The following is an 18,989-nucleotide window of genomic DNA, read 5'->3' as shown; positions in this document are numbered from 1 at the left end:
AACATTCCGTTGTAGCAATGCTTGATGATTTCCCTCACTCTTCCAGCTATATTATAATTTAACTTGTTTACAGGTCTTTCTTTTGTGAATAATGTTGAGCAAGATAACAGATTATATAAAATATCATTTACGTCATGGCAATTTTAAAAGTTCTCTAACTAGCCAACTCATTAGAAAAGACCAGGATGTTGGGAAATATTGAAGGCAGGAGGAGAACAGGATGACAAAGGAAGAGATGGTTGAATGGCATCAGTGACTCAATGGACATGAATTTGAGCAAGCTCCGGGAGATGGTGAAGGACAGGGAAGCCTGACGTGCTATAGTCCATGGGGTCAGAGAGTCAGACGTGACTAAGCAACTGAACAACAAAACTAGCTAAAAGACTTGAACAGAGAGTCTGTTAACATATCGCACACAGTAAAAACCATTAATAACTAACCTCTAATAAGACCTTTGCCAGAATGTCTGATTTTCATATCATTTTCAGGATTTCATCACCATCTATAAGCAAAATAATTTTGCTGGTAGGCTATATAAAAAGGCAAATTTATATTCATTTGATGTTTTCATTCTTTATTAAGTGTTAGCGTTTTGAGAAATCCTTATTAGTCATTACATTAAATTCTGTGATTGTGTGTATAAGTATGTGTATGTATGCACTGTAATATAGATAATTGTTTCAATTGATGTTTGCTCAAGTTGGGCTTCATAATTAGAAAATTTAAAAAATTGGTACATGTGGTTTCTAGTCTAACATATGGTCAATAATTATTCAGCAAATCCCATGAAATAATTTACAATAATGTAAGTGGATCCAGAATTTAAAATTTGCTTATTAAAAAAATAAAGTAAAATTTTCCAAGAAATTAATGGTTTATATCATTGTGCACTGTGAATATTATTCTGATAAAAAAGCAAACAAGTTAAAACCCTTTGTTTATTTCTTACTCCATGGGTATTGGTTTAATCATGCTCCTCCTACAATGTATCTACTAACATTGGATGGTGCAGTTGGGGCGTTACCTTCATATTATTTATAACCTGTGAAGGCAGAAGGAAAAAAAAAAACAGAGTCTGCTTACTCAGAAGAGCAACAGGCAATGGATCCCAAATACCAGAGGGTGAAGCTTAATGATGGCCACTTCATTCCTATCCTGGGATTTGGAACCTATGCCCCTGAGGAGGTAAGAGTAGTGGTTGTGGGTTGACATAAATTCTAGTGGATGTGACGTGAGTAGAAGGGACTTCAGTTGTCAAGCACTGAGTTCCTGTGTGACTTTGGGAGGATCATGTGGTTCTACTAACCAGGCTAGAACCATGCCCTGTGAAAGGGGAGAGAATATCCAGTCTCCACTCTGTATCAGGGTCTGAGGCTGTGCTCACCTGCAGATTACTCTGGATTCCCCTCCAGTTTCCATCTCTCTCCCAGCTTGGCACAAGAGGTGAGACTCAGCTGTCAAGAACACTGACTGTCAGCCACTTTGCTTTGAGGGTGATTGTAATGGCTAGGTTTCTCTATAGTTCATTAATTCCAGAACCATTTCCTCCTTCCAAAAAGACATGACCCAGAGAAGTATTTGAGATAAAAATTCCTAAAGATGAGATGACTTAAAACTAATGGGAGAGAATTGCTTTTCTACTGTGGAATACCTGCTAGGTCACAGGGAAGAAACACTTCAATTGTGTTTTGGCCTGTACTTCTGTTTATGTGTGGAAACTTCTTCTAATGGAAAGTTCAGTGCCATTTGAGGAGACAAGTTATAGTCTTATAGGGAAAGCTTTCAATTCTTGGCTTTTGTAATATATTTTTATCTAACTATGGTCTTCAGTGCTTGAGTGTAAGAGGGACAAAGAGGATAATTTACTAGACTGGAATCCAGAAAATTTTCTACCCCTCTTGTCTTTAGAGTACATATTGAATAGTTGTATGGCAAGATTCTGGTCCTTAAACTTTGAATATCACTTCTTTTATGTATGAAACAGAAGGAAATATTCATAAAAAATTTCAAGACAGAAGACAGGACTTTGTGGTACAAACTGGGATGAGGAGAGGGAAGAGTTCAGCTATTACTGAAGCTCACTAATTCATTCCTCAGCACATCCCTGAATGCCCCTGCATTTAAGGAAAGCCAGAACTAGACCCAACAGATGAAAGTTAGACAAGCACCTCCTTGAAAAAGAAAAGATTACAAGTCACATAAAAAGAAGCAAAATATTATTCAGGCTTATAAAAGAAATTATCCATAATTTGCAACAACATGGATGAACTTGGATAACATTAAGCTGAGTAAAATAAGTCAGATGTAAAGAACAAACACTGCATGATCTGTCTATGAGTAGGATCTATAAAAAAAAGTTGAACTCATAGAAGCAGAGAGTAGAATCACAGTGACCAGGAGCTGGGGATGAAGTTGGGGGAAATGGAAAGATGCTGCTCAAATGGTAAAGGCCTTCAGTTGTAAGATAAATAAGTCTGGAGACCTGATGCACAGCACAGTGGCTACTGTTAATAATAATGGGTTATATTCTTGAGATTTGCCAGGAGAGTAGACCTTAAATGTCTCACAAACACCTATAAAAGTTAACTATGTGAGGTGATGGAACTGTTAACCAGCTTGGTTGTTGCTGATATCCCTTGGTAGCATTACACAGGGAAAGAAAGCAAAAGTGGTAGTCCATCAGTTGTGTCCAGCTCTTTGCAAACCCAAGGACTGTAACCTGGTAACCTCCTCTCTCCATGGGATTTTCCAGACATGAATACTGGAGTGGGTTGCCATTCCCTTCTCTAAGGGATGTTCCTGACCCAGAGATCGAACCCACATCTCCTGCATTGCAGGCAGATTCTTTACCATCTGAGCCACCAGGATAGGCAATTAAAAAATCACTTAGTACACTTTGAATAGGTATAGTTTTTATTTTGTGTATTCTGCATGACTACATTGGTAGATAGAGCACTCTTACAAGATTTCACCTTGTTTCTTGGTGCTTTATATCATGAACCTTTATCCTTGTTGACTTTGCTTAGAATATCTCACTGTATAAATGATATCCATGGCTCAGATGGTAAAGAATTGCTTGCAACTCGGGAGACACAGGTTTGATACCTGTGTCAGGAAGATCCCCTGGAGAAGGGGATCTTCCTTTCTTGCCTGGAGAATTCCATGGACAGAGGAGCCTAGCGGACTACAGTCCATGAAGTCACAAAGAGTCAGACATAGCTGAACAACTAACACATTCACTTTTTTCACTTTTATGAGTTCCTCCAGCACATCACTGAACCTGGAGGTGGCCTTTAGGGTCCTCTGATGCCTTTAATCAATCACTGATCACCTGGGATTGAAGACTTCCTGGGTATTCATTTAATAACTTTGCAGGAAATTTCAGGTAAACTATCATGTGTTCAACACCACACATGCAGAACTAACCAAAGGCACAAAGAAACATTAAAGCTTTTGTTTGTTTATTTTTCTTGGGAAAAATCAAAGCTTGTGCATCATCAGTTTCATTATTGTGTGAATATTCAACTACCACATTTGTTGCTTATGTAGGTTCCTAAGAGTGAAGCTCTGGAGATCACCCAATTGGCTATAGAGGTTGGGTTCCGCCATATTGACTGCGCTCATTTGTACCAAAATGAAAGGCAAGTTGGACAAGCCATTCGGAGCAAGATTGCAGATGGCACTGTGAAGAGAGAAGACATATTCTACACTTCAAAGGTTCTGTGTGTGTTGTGTGTGCACATGTGTGCAAGTCATTGTGTGCAGGTGATAATTATGTAGTCAGATAAGTAGCTGTTTGGTGAACACTGCTTATTGGTACAACTTTTTTCACACATACTTGTGTATTAAATCTGGTGTCCAAAAAGAAAATGAGAGTGATGATGGCTTTCTCATCATTGGTTCAAATTTTAATTTTAAATTAAAGTCACTTTGTTTTTCTGAGCCTAGACCAGAGTAGTGTGATTTAATATGGGCTAATGAATCAGACAGAAATAATTAGATTATAACTTTCCTTATCATCTAGGGAACTTTCTAAATTTTCTTCAAATTCTAAATCTCAGTTCTTCCATCTAAGAGGTGGAAATAGAGGAGCTATTTTTTATTACATAAGATCTAACTAAATGTCTTGAATTATGTTCTGTATGTAATAATATGTTCAAAACACTTCCTACAGTTACATAAACAAAAAGATTCTAATTACTCCTAAGAGGATTTATTCTTTGATAGAATTAGATTGACTTTGTGAACTAATTTTAAACTTTATTAAACATAATTCAGATGATGGGTATATTAGTTATTTGATAATGCTTTTTATTTCTTGGATCATTTTCTTCCATTGTGAATGATGTACTAATGATAAATTCAATCAAATAACAAAGTTTACATGGGTTGGTTAGATAAAAAATGGAACTGAAAAATAAACAGGGTGGTTTTCCTCTCTGATCATCCATTTCTAATCAGTAAAAATCTCTGATTTTTAGATGAAAGCATAAAAACAAAATTACCCACAATGTTAATTTCATGCAGCTTCCTTTCTTTAATCTCTGCAGCTTTGGTCCACTTGCCTTCAACCAGAGTTGGTCCGACCAGCCTTGGAAAAGTCACTGAAAAATCTTCAACTGGACTATGTCGATCTCTACATTATTCATTTTCCACTGGCTCTGAAGGTTGGCAATTTATATGATTCAGATCAGATCAGATCAGGTCACTCAGTCGTGTCCGACTCTTTGCGATCCTCATGAATCGCAGCACGCCAGGCCTCCCTGTCCATCACCAACTCCCGGAGTTCACTGAGACTCACGTCCATGGAGTCAGTGATGCCATCCAGCCATCTCATCCTCTGTCATCCCCTTCTCCTCCTGCCCCCAATCCCTCCCAGCATCAGAGTCTTTTCCAATGAGTCAACTCGATCACAACTATTTTATTTCTTATGTCAGAATGTCTATCATCCTGCGTGGATGATTGACTTCAGATTTTTCATAGTAGGATATGCTCTTCACTAGAGTATAATTCCCAAACATTTATGATTATCTTTTTACTGAGTTTTTTTAAATTTTTAATTTCTTTGTCATTCCTCCCAGAGAAAAAAGCTCAACAATCTCATGTTCTCTGCTAAAAAACTTGAGGGAATAGAAATAGGTGAGTTCTGCACAGTACTGAGCATGACTCCTGAGTCCCTTGGGGATTTTAAGAACACAGAGTTTGGTATAGCCTTGGTGAGCATGACATTGCCTTACACTTGAACAAGATGAGTTTATCTCATCTTTCACCCCTTCAAGTTGAGCAGATTTGATGGTGCTCTCTCTAGGTGAGTCTAAATCTTTAGTGGGACTTAGGAGACCTTGTCTACACTGTTGCCTGTCTTCATGATGAGGTCTGTGGACTGCACTTAGCCATTAAGAACTGTATTACTTAGAACTATTTTTTAAAATTATTTATTTATTTTAATTGAAGGTTTATTACTTTATAATATTGTGATGCTTTTGCCATAGCCATAGGTATACATGTGTCCCTCCCATTCTGAACCCCCCTCCCACCTCTCTCCCCAACCTATCCTTCTAGATTGTCTCAGAGTTCTAGGTTGATTTTAAGTTGCACAAATCAACCCAAGCCGAGCCATCCTATCCTATGCAGAAGAGTTTATTGGTTTATGTAGATGGCAAGGCCCAGCTATGGAAGATATCAGGATTTGCAGTACTCTTCAGAAGTGTCTCCTTTTCCCCCATACCACCTAACTTTCCATTATTCTTGGTTGGCTTTATTTTTATATCAACATTTTCCATCAATGGTAAATTAACCTTGATTAGTTCAAGGCTCATGGTCATGAACATTTGAGAGCATATCTGGACCTTTCACAACCCATATCAACCTAAGGAGAGTCTTGGTTCATGTGTCTGCCCTAGGGCTATCAGATGCTCAGAGAGAAAAGAAACTCTATCACATCTAAGTCAAGATTGTAATTTTTATTCTGGAAATAAAGCCGTGTAACATTGCCATTCTTTACATCAGTCACAATGAGTCCCCTTTAGGACCTAGGAAAGTTCTATTTATTAAAACATATGGTAAGTGTAAGAGATCTTGAATGTTGTAAACCTATCTTATGGAGGTTAGTGTCCTGGTCGTAGATGTGCCTGGCAGGCTGACTATATGGAGAAATTATTTTGTGACATTTCTAAAATGACTGCTTCTATTCCAGCCAGGAGAGGAACTTTTTCCAAAAGATGAAAATGGAAAAATTATATATGACTCAGTGGATTTCTGTCGCACGTGGGAGGTGAGTCCAGGGAAGAGAGAACCAGGGGAGGAGTCAGGAGAGGGGGAACCTCCTTCATTTCTGCCACCTGTGAGAATGGGCTCTGGACCATCAGAGTCAGCAGTTCATGAATCTAAGGACTGGGATGCTGGGGTTGTGGGGAGGAAACCATTGCTGAAATGCTCACAGAAAAGGACAGAATCTGGGACGGTGAAGCCAGGCATCTGTTTCTTTCCATGTGATAGGTCTTCTCCAGGGTTTTCTAAGGAGGAGATGGTTAATTCTTCTTCTTGTGTCATGACCTTCTTCTCCTTTTTTCTTTCTTAAAATCAATGTCAATTCTTGACATGAGACACTTTTTACAGATTTTTTTCCATCATTTATTCTTGTTCTATCACTCATTTCAAATGACTGCTCACCACCCCTCCTTCCCAGGCCCTGGAGAAGTGTAAGGATGCAGGGCTGACCAAGTCCATCGGGGTGTCCAACTTCAACCACAAGCAGCTGGAGAAGATCCTGAACAAGCCGGGGCTCAAGTACAAGCCCGTCTGTAACCAGGTGAGCAGCTCGGCTCCTCTCCCTCCTGCTCTTCAGAACCTCCTTCTTGGACTTCAGCCTGATGTCTGTCTATCCTCCCCTCCTGTTCATCCGACCTTTGTGGACAGAGGATTCTAGAGATCAGAGCCCCTATCTGGATGGTGTAAATAGAACCCAAAAAGGTATCTCTGTCTGATAAAGTCTGGGCGGAAAATCTGCTAAATTGTGATGAGGACAGGGCGAAGGTAATGGAGGTGAAGGGAGTTAGGCTAGTCCCCCAGAACGTAGAGGAAGGAGGTGTTTCCCTGAGCTGAAAGGATCTCCAGAAATCAGATGATAAAAGTGCTTCAGAGGGAACTGTGTACCAGAAGACCATTAAAACATGGAATAGGAAGTAAATAGAGATAAATCAGCTGAGACAAGTGTTAAGAGTTTGTGTGGGGTTTGGCTACCCAAATCCTTAGTCTTGGTGTCTCTGTGCTTATAGGGTTTTCAACAGGAAGCATAGTACAAAAAATTTTACTGGAGGTTATGAAAATCATTCAGGTTATAGAGTGAAATCAGCATTTTACAGTGACACTAACAGTAGATGAAATAGTCAGGAATTAGAGCACACCCTGTGATTTACTCAGTCTTGATCTTTTTCTCCCATTGATGTCTATCATAAAATTAACTGTTTAAATACATTTTTATTTGTTTGATTCTGTACTCTTATATTTTTGTTATATTTTTACTTTATCGCTGTAAGAAAAGTTAAAATGCTTTATTTAAAAACATTTTAAGTATATAACACTGCACAATACAATGCACTTTAAGTTCATTGTATTGTATTGTATAATACAATAACTTTAAGCATAGGGACGATGCTGTACAGTAAGACTCTAGAATTTATTCACCTTGCATAATTAAGACCTTGTACCTATGCATAGGAAATACTGATTTCTCCCTACTCCCCCTGACCCCATGGTAACCATCACATTACTCTTAAATTCTGTGAGTTTGACCAATTTAGATATTAACATCTGTCTTTCTGCAACTGTTGTATTTCATATAATGTAATGTCCACAAGCTCCCCTGGTAGTGCAGTGTAAAGAATCTGCCTACCAATGCAGGAGACTCTGGTTCACTCCCTGGGTTGGTAAGATGCCCTGGAGAAGGAAATGGCAACCCACTCCAGTATTCTTGCCTGGGAAGTCCATGGGGCCACTAAAAAATCAAACATGATTTAATGACTAAACAACAACAATAACGTCTATAAGGTACAACCTGAAGTCAAGGAGTAAGAGTCTTCTACAGAAAAATGTAGCTTGTAAAATTCAGGATAAATATATGTATGTATATATATCAGTTCAGTCGCTCAGTCATGTCCGACTCTTTGTGACCCCACGAATCACAGCACACCAGCCTCCCTGTCCATAACTAATTCCCAGAATTCACTCAAACTCATGTCCATCAAGTTGGTGATGCCATCCAGCCATCTCATCCTCTATCGTCCCTTTCTTCTCCTGCCCCCAATCCCTCCCAGCATTGGTATTTTCCAATAAGTCAACTCTTCGCATGAGGTGGCCAAAGTACTGGAGTTTAAGCTTTAGCATCAGTCCTTCCAATGAACACCCAGACTGATTTCCTTTAGGAGGGACTGGTTGGATCTCCTAGCTGTCCAAGGGACTCTCAAGAGTCTTCTCCAACACTACAGTTCAAAAGCATCAATTCTTCAGCACTCAGCTTTGTTCACAGTCCAACTCTCACATCCATACAGGACCACTGGAAAAACCATAGCCTTGACTAGACGAACCTTTGTTGGCAAAGTAATGTCTCTACTTTTTAACATGCTGCCTAGATTGATCATAACTTTCCTTCCAAGGAGTAACTGTGTTTTAATTTCATGGCTGCAATCACCATCTGCAGTGATTTTGGAGCCCCAAAAAATAAAGTCTGACACAGTTTCCACTGTTTCCCCATCTATTTCCCATGAAATGATGGGACCAGATGCCAGGATCATCGTTTTCTGAATGTTGAGCTTTAAGCCAACTTTTTCACTCTCCTCTTTCACCTTCATTAAGAGGCTTTTTAGTTCCTCTTCACTTTCTGTCATAAGGGTGGTGTCATCTGAATGTCTGAGGTTATTGATATTTCTCACAGCAATCTTGATTCCAGCTTGTGCTTCTTCCAGCCCAGAGTTCCTCATGATGTACTCTGTGTATAAGTTAAATAAGTAGGGTGACAATATACAGCCTTGACGTACTCCTTTTCCTATTTGGAACCAGTCTGTTGTTCCATGTCCAGTTCTAACTGTTGCTTCCTGACCTCCATACAGGTTTCTCAAGAGGCAGGTCTGGTGGTCTGATATTCCCAACTCTTTCAGAATCTTCCATAGTTTATTGTGATCCACACAGTCAAAGGCTTTGGCATAGTCAATAAAGCAGAAATAGATGTTTTTCTGGAACTCTCTTGCTTTTTCCATGGTCCATCAGATGTTGGCAATTTGATCTCTGGTTCCTCTGCCTTTTCTAAAACCAGCTTGAACATCAGGAAGTTCACGGTTCATGTACTGCTAAAGCCTGGCTTGGAGAATTTTGAGCATTACTTTACTAGCGTGTGAGATGAGTGCAATTGTGCGGTAGTTTGAGCATTCTTTGGCATGCCTTTCTTTGTGATTGGAATGAAAACTGACTTTTTCCAGTCCTGTGGCCACTGCTGAGTTTTCCAAATTTGCTGGCATATTGAGTGCAGCACTTTCACAGCATCATCTTTCAGGATTTGAAAGAGCTCAACTGGAATTCCATCACCTCTACTAGCTTTGTTTGTAGTGATGCTTTCTAAGGCCCACTTGACTTCACATTCCAGGATGTCTGGCTCTAGGTCAGTGATCACACCATCGTGATCATCTGGGTCAGAAGCTCTTTTTTGTACAGTTCTTCTGTGTATTCTTGCCACCTCTTCTTAATATCTTCTGCTTCTGTTAGGTCCATACCATTTCTGTTCTTTATCGAGCCCAACTTTGCATGAAATGTCCCCTTGATATCTCTAATTTTCTTGAAGAGATCTCTAATTTTCTTTCCCATTCTGTTGTTTTCCTCTATTTCTTTGCATTGATCACTGAGGAAGGCTTTCTTATCTCTCCTTGCTCTTCTTTGGAACTCCGCATTCAGATGCTTATATCTTTCCTTTTCTACATTGCTTTTTGCTTTTCTTCTTTTCACAGCTATTTGTAAGGCCTCCTCAGACAACCATTTTGCTTTTTTGCATTTCTTTTCCATGGGGATGGTCTTGATCCCTGTCTCCTATACAACGTCACGAACCTCTCTCCATAGTTCATCAGGCACTCTGTCTGTCATATCTAGGCCCTTAAATCTATTTCTCACCTCCACTGTATAATCATAAGGGATTTGATTTAGGTCATACCTGAATGATCTTGTCTAATTCAGTGAAACTAAGCCATGCTGTGTGGGACCACGCAGGATGGGTGGGTCATGGTGGAGACGTCTGACAGAATGTGGTCCACTGGAGAAGGGAATGGCAAACCACTTCAGTATTCTTGCCTATAGAACAGTATGAAAAGGCAAAACGATAGGATACTGAAAGAGGAACTCCCCGGGTTAGTAGGTGCCCAATATGCTACTGGACATCAGTGGAGAAATAACTGCAGAAAGAATGAAGGGATGGAGCCAAAGCAAAAACAATACCCAGTAGTGGATGTGACTGGTAATAGAAGCAAGGTCCCTGGAGAAAGGATAGGCTACCCATTCCAATATTCTTGGGCTTCCCTGGTGGCTCAGATGATAAAGAATCTGCCTGCAATGAGGGAGACCTGGGTTTGATCCCTGAGTTGGGAAGATCCCCTGGAGGAGGGCATGGCAACCCACTCCAGTATTCTTGTCTGGAGAATCCCCATGGACAGAGGAGCCTGGCAAGTCACAGTCCATGGGGTCACAAGGGGTTGGACATGACTGCACAACTAAGCACAGCACAACATATATGTATAATCGATATTCTAAATTAAAAAGGCTTCAAAACTATTGTGATTTTAGCATTAATTTTGCCTCCAAGTTTTCATTGTGATAATTTTCAGATATTAGAAAAGTTAAGGGTACCATCAAGTATGCTCATATTTTCCCTTTTGTATGCAAAATGTTTCACATTTTGCCACATTGGCAGATGTGTGTGTGTGTGTGTATTTACATGTGTAACATTAGGTTGAACTGATCTCATTGTGGCTCACATGTCACTTTGAGTCATGTATCTCAAGCTTTTTTAACCTGTCATGGTCACTCAATTATATTTTCTAACTATGATATCCAAACAGTTTTTTGACAAATATAATAGATTTATCAGACTATCATCTTGTATTGTTAATTTGTTTCTCAATTCCTGTAAATTAACAGATAGTCCTGAACCCCTTACTCATGCTCATAAATTTATACATTTTGGGAATATGTCCTTTACATGCTGTGCCCCTCACATGGCACCCAGCAGGAAGCACATGATAACCAGCTATCCCACTGTGATGATGGTTATTTTGTTCTCCTATTAAAGCTACTGGTAGCTAGATTTTAAATTTGGAAATGTGTATTTCCCATGTTGAAATTGCCCAGTCATCTACTGGATAATAATTGTCCTCAGAGGAATTTCAATTTCCCCCAAGTTTTCATATAATTGTTGAGAATCCATCAATGATGTTCACCTGAATTAATTATTTCGTTGGGACAGTTTTCAATATTTGCAATGTAAGCACTTTTTAATCTTCTTACCTGACATTTTATTGTAAAAATAAAATACCCTCATTAAGTCAGGATAAAATACACCTATTCCTATAAGACAGAAGGCAATGGCACCCCACTCCAGTTCTCTTTTGTCTGGAAAATCCCATGGACAGCAGAGCCTGGTGGGCTGCTGTCTATGGGGTCCCATAGAGTCGGACACAACTGAAGCAACTTAGCAGCAACAGCAGCAGCAGCAGCAGCATTTCTATGAGACAAATCAAACACTTTCCTTCTTCCCTTTAATTGTCAGTTTCTGAGAAAGGAGTTTTCATAATAATCATCCTTGGAGGGAAACGTTTTTGCTCTTTCTCTCTCAGGGATTTTTGTTGACCCTGTGTGCTATATTTGCTCTCACTCATGATTCCCTTTGGTGTTAAAATGTACTCAGATGTTACCAATGGGAACCCATCAATCTGGTTCTTTTGTCCTGCAGACATTTATTCACGTATCTTGGAGCAAATTCTTGCTTTTTGCAAGAATTGATGTCCAAGACTCAAACAGTTGTTTTCTTGTCCCAGATCTGGAGTTAGGTATGTCACCTGGTAATGTATTTAGAAACTGAGTTCTGCTCCCTGGGGTTGCTTGTTCTCGGGAATGTTATTACTTTTTCTGTTTTTGGGAATAGAGATATAATATGTATTTCTTTTAAAAATTACTTTATATTGATATTTTCAGTTCCAATTTAGTGTTCCATAGTTTATTTTTTCTTTAGATGTTTTAAACTTTTTGCCTTTCTCTGTCATATTGGTATCACCTTCCTATATAACCTGACACTCTTTTATGTTGGCATTCTACAGGTGGAATGTCACCCTTATCTCAATCAGAACAAACTGTTGGAGTTCTGCAAGTCACATGATATTGTTCTTGTTGCCTATGGTGCTCTGGGATCCCAACGATTGAAAAATTGGTAATGAACGCTAAGGAAGACAACAGAGTTTACCTAAAATTCAATTTTTCATGGAATATGTTTTTTTATGTTGTACTCAGTGCTCTCAACTGGCAGAGGGTAGAGAGGGAAAATGGAAGAGCCTTCTCTTTTGTCTTCTCATCACCTACCCAAGTATTTTTTACATTATATGTGTCTTGTAGATTAATCAATAACAAGTGACTGAATTAAAATCTATATATAATCCCCCAGTTGAAATCTAAGACATAAGCTTAAGTCATGATTTACTTGCTTAGTAACTAATGAACACGTTGCTAGTAAAAGACTCTCTGAGCTTCCCTTGCTATGCTAAGTCACTTCAGTCGTGTCCGACCCTGTGTGACCCCGTAGACGGCAGCCACCAGGCTCCCCCATCCCTGGGATTCTCCAGGCAAGAACACTGGAGTGGATTGCCATTTCCTTCTCCAATGCATGAAAGTGAAAAGTGAAACCGAAGTTGCTCAGTCGTGTCCAACTCTTAGCGACCCCACGGATTGCAGCCTACCAGGCTCCTCCATCCATGGGATTTTCCAGGCAAAAGTGCTGGAGTGGGGTGCCATTGCCTTCTCCTTACCTTATGCCAAAAGTCAGGATAATAAACCTCCCAGGTCAATGATGATCAAAAAAAAATGATAATTTGAACCATTTTTGTAAACATCTGTATAAGTAGTGCACACTGTAAATAGTGATGAAAAGAATAGTTACTATGAGACTACTCAATTTTTATCAATACTGAGAAAGTTAAACAAGAAGTATCCGTCTTTTCCTTCTCCTTTTATGCTCTTGTACTTACTTTGGGGCTATGATTGGAGAGGAAAAACAACCCCTGAAATGTACAAGAACAAAACCACAGCTGTGGAAACATTGATCTCAACTCAGCATACACCCAGGTGACCAGGAGAGCTTTGTAAACACAGATTGGGAGGTGACAGAGTCAAGTTTCTGATTCAGTTTGTCTTCAGCTAAGCCATGGGATTTGTATTTCTAACAAGACTCCAGGTGAAACCAATGCTGCTGGTCCCTGGACCACACTTTGAGAAGCACTGGTCTAGAGTGGACCTACTTGGTCTGTTTGAGAATCCTCTTAGAAACTGAGTACTCACTCTCAGCTCCTCAGGATTTCTTGATTTCCTTCCAGGGTGAACCCGAACTACCCTATTCTTTTGGAGGACCCAGTTCTTTGTGCCATTGCCAAAAAGCACAAGCAGACCCCAGCTCTGGTTGCCCTTCGCTACCAGATACAACGTGGGGTTGTGGTTCTAGCCAAGAGTTACAACAGGAAGCGGATCAAAGAGAACATGCAGGTGATGAGTGGGGCTGTAGGCAGAGGGCTTCTAAAGAATATCCTTCACAAGGGTCATTTTTGTCCAGCTCTCAGATTACTTTTGAGTCAAAATGAGTTACCTGTTCTTTCCTGTGCATGAATGCCATGTGTGTATTGCCAGTGGTTTTCTCCTCCTGATGTGGCAACAGGAGAGGTGACATGGCTGGAGAGGGTTAAGGTTGGACAGAAAATAGAGATTTTAGATCCAGCATTACGTCTGCAACTTTTTCTGTCACCTTGTGCAAATGACATCTTATTTTCTTTGTTTTCAATTGACAAAGTTGCATTATGTGATTTTCTTAAATTGTTTAGGCTGCTCTAACAAAATACCACAGATTGAGTGGCTTAGCAAAAAAATTGAACTTTATTCCTCACAGTTCTAAAGCTGAAAGACTGGAGTCAGGGTGCCTGGGTGATCAGGTGAGGGCTCTCCTCCAGGTCACAGGCTTCTCCTTGTACCTTAACATGGTGGAGGGGGCAACAGAGCTCTCTCAAGTCTCTTATATGAATATGATACTGTTCAAATCTCATTCATAAAAGCTCCACTATCATGATATAATCACCCCTCAAAAGCTCCATTTCTAGCACCATCACAGGGCGGGTAAGGTTAACAACATATGAGTTTGGGGACATGCGAGTGAAAGCAGTCATCCTGAACCAATTCATCATATTTTATTTTACATTCCTCTGAATATTAATGTAGTTTCATTTTCATGCATTTCAGTTTCTGCCTTTGTGAAGTTCCTATTTATGACTTTGTACATTTTTATTAGATTATATGTCTTTTTATTTTTATATTATACCATTAGCCATAGCTGTACAGGAAATCTCCCCCATTTAGGGGTTTAAGGCAGAGATCGTTTATGTGTCTCTTGATTCTGTGGTTTCACAATCAACCTGCACTCAGCTAAGCTGTTGTCTTCTTGGCTGAACTCTTTTGGGTATTTGTAGTTCAATGGCACCCTACTTCAGTACTCTTGCCTGGAAAATCTCACGGATGGAGCAGCCTGGTAGGCTGCAGTCCATGAGGTCGCTAAGAGTCCGACACGACCGAGCAACTTCACTTTCACCTTTCACTTTCATGCATTGGAGAAGGAAATGGCAACCCACTCCAGTGTTCTTGCCTGGGGAATCCCAGGGACGGGGGAGCCTGGTGGGCTGCTGTCTATGGGGTTGCACAGAGTCAGACATGACTGAAGCGACTTAGCAGCAGCAGCAGCTGTTCAGTGCAGAGCTGCTTGGCAGTTCTGCTTTAGCAGGTGGATGAGCCTATTGTTAGAGAAGACTGCATGCTTCTCTGTATATATTGTCATATATATTTGGCTAGACTGTTGTCAACCTACTTGGTCTTTATCTCATCACAGCACAATTAACCCCAGTCAGTGAGTGGGAAAAAAATCCTCTTCCTGTCTGGGCTCAGATCTGACTCACCACTTCTGGGAAATATCACTGTCCAGTGGAAGTTACAGGTCAAACTTATTCAAGGGTAAGGGAAATGTTCCCTAATAAACTGGTTTTTTGTTTCCACACAAATCTCAATCTGTAATACACTTAAACTGATTTTTGAATATGACATGAAAAGGTATATACATATAGTTAAACAGAAATCTATGTGTCAGTATTTTCCCACAGATTTTCACTGTCAACTCTGTCATGTATCAAATGTCCATAAGTACATTTCTGGCCTCTCTCTGTTACTTTATTATAGTGGAAAATAATCTTGTTTTAAATAGCGTTCTTTTTTTCCCTTTAAGTATGTCGTCACTGCTCTTGACTAGCTGTTCTTTTATATAAAATTTAGTATCAATCTACCAACTTCCACAAAATAATAACTGTTTAAGACTTTGGTGCACATTGCATTTCTCACTTTGGAGAAAACTGATTTGTATATGAAATTGACATTTCCATTTTGTGACTATGATATGCATTTTTAATTATTTAAGTATTCTTTAATATTTTAAATGCATCTCATAACTTTGTCACAGAGACATGTACATAATCAATGTTTTAGATTTATTCATAGGTAATGAATAAGTTTGCTATCAGATTCTTGATTAGGTTTTCACAGGGGGATCCTCTTTTCCATATTTGCTTAAGCTCTATGCTGTGTCATATTTTAGAGGATGTTGAGAAGGAAGAAAACAGTCTAGTGTTCGGTCAAGTGCATGTATTTTGTCCAGGTTGTCCAACAGTGTCTTTGTTTGCAAAAAAAGTTGATTTTTTGTTTGCTTTTCTTCTGTCAAAAGAAATTCACGTAGAAAGATAGGGGATTGATGCCTTGCAACCTGTGTGTGTGTGTCTGTCTGAGAACTGGAGCAGAAAAGTAGAAGTTGTAGAAAGGAGAAGTGAGAACTCTGCAGAGGGTCCCAAGTTGTTCACCTGGAAGCTGAAGACAGACACGGCTTCCCTGTCCCCTCTTCTTGTCTCCATCCAGCTGGAAGGTCCTGCAGTCCTCAGGGGGAGGCCAGCTCCTTAGGGGAGAAGTCAACGTGATTCTTCCTTTATTCCAGGTTCTTGACTTTGAATTGACTCCGGAAGACATGAAAGCAATTGATGGCCTCAACAGTAACATACGATATTATGATTTAGTCTTGTAAGTGACTTGTGTATATTTCACACATACACTGTTTTCTGTAGCAGGCAGGTCAGTAGGGGAACTAAGCTTTTTAAAAACTTAATTCTCAGAAGACAATCCTGGTTTCCAGAATAGCTGTCAACCTTGGGCTTCATGCAGACCTCAGACCAAAGGTCCTCCAGGGCTCCATCTCTAACCAACAGAAATGTGAATGGGGCACAGGACAGCCCATAAATAAAATCCCCAGATTTGACATGGTGGTGAATTCACTACTTTGTGCCCCTAATCCCTGTGACTGATGTATCTCCTCTCAGGGCCCAGGAATCCAGTAGACACAGAGGGGACAGTGCCTGCAGCCTGCTATTCTTTTAGGGACCTGTGAAGATATTTTATCTTTAAACTTTTTATAAAATTGGGAGGAAATGATTAATAATGACTAATAATAAATCCAGCTTGGACTACATTTGTGTTTATCCTAACACAATTGTAAAATATATTGTTGATATTTTTTATGGAGGAAAGTCTCATGAAAGGCAAAATGCATCAGTACTGAGAGGTCACATGGCCTGGCCTCCACTCCCTTCCCTAAGTGTCTGGTGAATTTTCTCCCTAATGGGCCTTTCTTTACCAAGACACCATCCATTTCTTCCAAATAGATCTCTTCATTGGCCTTTTCCCCCTATTAATAATCCCATGTCCTCATCCTTATAATCTCACAAAACTGAATTACAAGCTGATCATAAGCTTGACTGACCCTCCAGTGAGTGATAGCCGTGTCCTTAGCAGGACACACCCAGGTAAGATCGTCTGGGTCTCTCTGGTTTCTTGAGTCAAGACTCACTCCAGTGTTGCCTTTGTTCATCAGGGATCATCCCCTAGGGAACTCCTAACTCCTTGACTTTGACTTAGTCACTAACATGAAATTCCAGCTGCCTAATTACTGCAGGAGGATGTCAGGATTGAAGAGAAAGAAGGCTAATCAAACAGAGAGATATTAGAAGAGAGTTTAGAGAGAAGGTAATACAAATTATTAGTAAAAGGAAGATTTAGTTTTAAATGAAAGATGTCAAAACTTTGTCTCCTGTTTGTAAAGCTATATCATGATTCTGAAAAAGGATATTACAAATGAAAACAAAAAGATGGAAATTTACTTTTCTGTATTCAAAAACTTTTCAGTATATTTCTCTGTTCACCTTCATCAGGCTGTCAGTGCCTGGACTTCCTCATGTTTGTGGGTTTAAGTCAACAGCATAACTCTTGGCATATGGAATCACTCAGAATGTACTCTTTAATGAAATAAATTGAAAGGAATGAATTTAGGAAGAAAAGTAAAAACATAGGGAAAAAAGGAAAGCAGCAGTAATACTAATTATTAATTAGCCACTGTTTTAATCCTTTGTAAATTAAGAAAATAGTCATCTCACTTTATCAGTATTGTTGCTTATGCGTCCATGACATCTCAAGAGGTCAGAAGGTTCTTAATGGAATGCCTTCTATTTTGAGGGGTGCTCAGTACTTACTTGTTGAATGGATGTGTTAAAAAGATCTGCACAATTGTTACTGAGATCATCATCATCACCACCCAGGACCAAATGTTCCACCTAGGGCTGAAATGACCTTCATGTTTTAGCTGTAGTTCTCAGACCTTCTTATAAACTGTAATTCCAAACAAGGGAAATATCACTGTGATGTTTATATTGCTTGTGACTGTGGGAATCAGACACGCAGGCACTGTTCACACATGGACTGGGTGCCTGGGGTAGAAAGTGGGATGTGGTTGTGGACTGAGATGTTTAGGCTGTCCTGGCTACATCCACAGAGAAGCACTCTCCTTGGCCATGTGATACAGAATTAATAAATTAACATCCCTCCTTCTCTTTCAGCCTTGCTGATCACCCTGACTATCCATTTTCCGAAGAATACTGATTGTGAGCGATCCATCATGGTTCTATCAGAATTTACTGATTTTTGGGGTGTGGAGAGAGTTGTTATGATTGGTGGAGCTAATTAAAAACTGTGTCTCTAGTTTAAGGCTTCTTGCTTTTTGTGTATGTGAAATAATAAAGACTTCAAAGCGAGGATACTTGGGAAGGGATTAAAAAGCAGAGTTGGAGACTTCCCTGGTGGTCCAGTGGTTAAGAATCCATGCTTCCACTGCAGGGGGCATAGGTTTGATCCCTGGTTGGGTAACTAGATTCCCCAAGCTGAGCTGTGCAACAAAAAAAGAAAAAAATACCACTATATATAAAGTAAGTCTTGCTGCAAAAAATTTGAAGAGTAGCAGAAGAGTAGTGGCTCTTCTACAACTGAGGCCATCAAGAAAGAACTTACAGAGTCTAGCTGGCATGTGGTAGAAGAAATCTAGTTAAGACCCACACCCCTAGCAGGTGACACAGAAGAGGAGAAGTACCAACAGGCTCAGAGATTGTCCTTAAAGATCGAGGGGTTTAAGACCCATGTTAGGAACCCCAGGTCTGAGGACTGGCCCTGGGAAGACGAGCCCCCTCGACTCATTTGAAACCTTATGGAGCTTTACCAGAGGGTTCAAGGAGCCAAGACTCTACTTTGCAAGAGTGTGTGCACATGTGACTGCTCTCAAGTCCATGGGGCAG

The 18,989-nt window shown here is 39.9% G+C and overlaps 1 protein-coding gene across 3 annotated transcripts; it reads left to right on the top strand.

Annotated features, from left to right (window-relative positions):
• Positions 1-1,030: 1,030 nt before the first annotated feature.
• Positions 1,031-18,401, top strand: LOC147360783 (aldo-keto reductase family 1 member C3-like). 3 transcript variants are annotated; one of them, XM_086331101.1, is made up of 9 exons: positions 1,031-1,185; positions 3,550-3,717; positions 4,551-4,667; positions 6,197-6,274; positions 6,689-6,811; positions 12,351-12,460; positions 13,617-13,782; positions 16,313-16,395; positions 18,261-18,401. In XM_086331101.1, the coding sequence occupies exons 1-9, from the start codon at positions 1,102-1,104 to the stop codon at positions 18,301-18,303; spliced, it is 972 nt and encodes a 323-aa protein (XP_086187227.1). In that variant the 5' UTR covers positions 1,031-1,101; the 3' UTR covers positions 18,304-18,401. The 3 variants fall into 3 exon arrangements, 2 of the variants coding, with proteins under 2 accessions (XP_086187227.1, XP_086187229.1); XR_015138730.1 differs by lacking the exon at positions 13,617-13,782; XM_086331103.1 differs by lacking the exons at positions 13,617-13,782; positions 16,313-16,395.
• Positions 18,402-18,989: the final 588 nt, after the last annotated feature.

Source organism: Bos grunniens, chromosome 13 (assembly GCF_055505025.1).
Source record: "Bos grunniens cultivar Pamir isolate PY7600 chromosome 13, Bosgru_T2T1.0, whole genome shotgun sequence".
NCBI classification, from domain to species: domain Eukaryota; kingdom Metazoa; phylum Chordata; class Mammalia; order Artiodactyla; family Bovidae; genus Bos; species Bos grunniens.
This window is presented reverse-complemented; position numbering and strand designations above follow the sequence as displayed.

Excerpts from the sequence above, each read along its gene's own strand:
- LOC147360783 (XM_086331101.1), top strand. The coding sequence starts at position 1,102 with ATGGATCCCAAATACCAGAGGGTGAAGCTTAATGATGGCCACTTCATT. Across the intron at positions 1,186-3,549 it reads GAACCTATGCCCCTGAGGAG|GTTCCTAAGAGTGAAGCTCT; the intron begins GTAAGAGTAGTG and ends TTGCTTATGTAG. Across the intron at positions 4,668-6,196 it reads ATTTTCCACTGGCTCTGAAG|CCAGGAGAGGAACTTTTTCC; the intron begins GTTGGCAATTTA and ends CTTCTATTCCAG.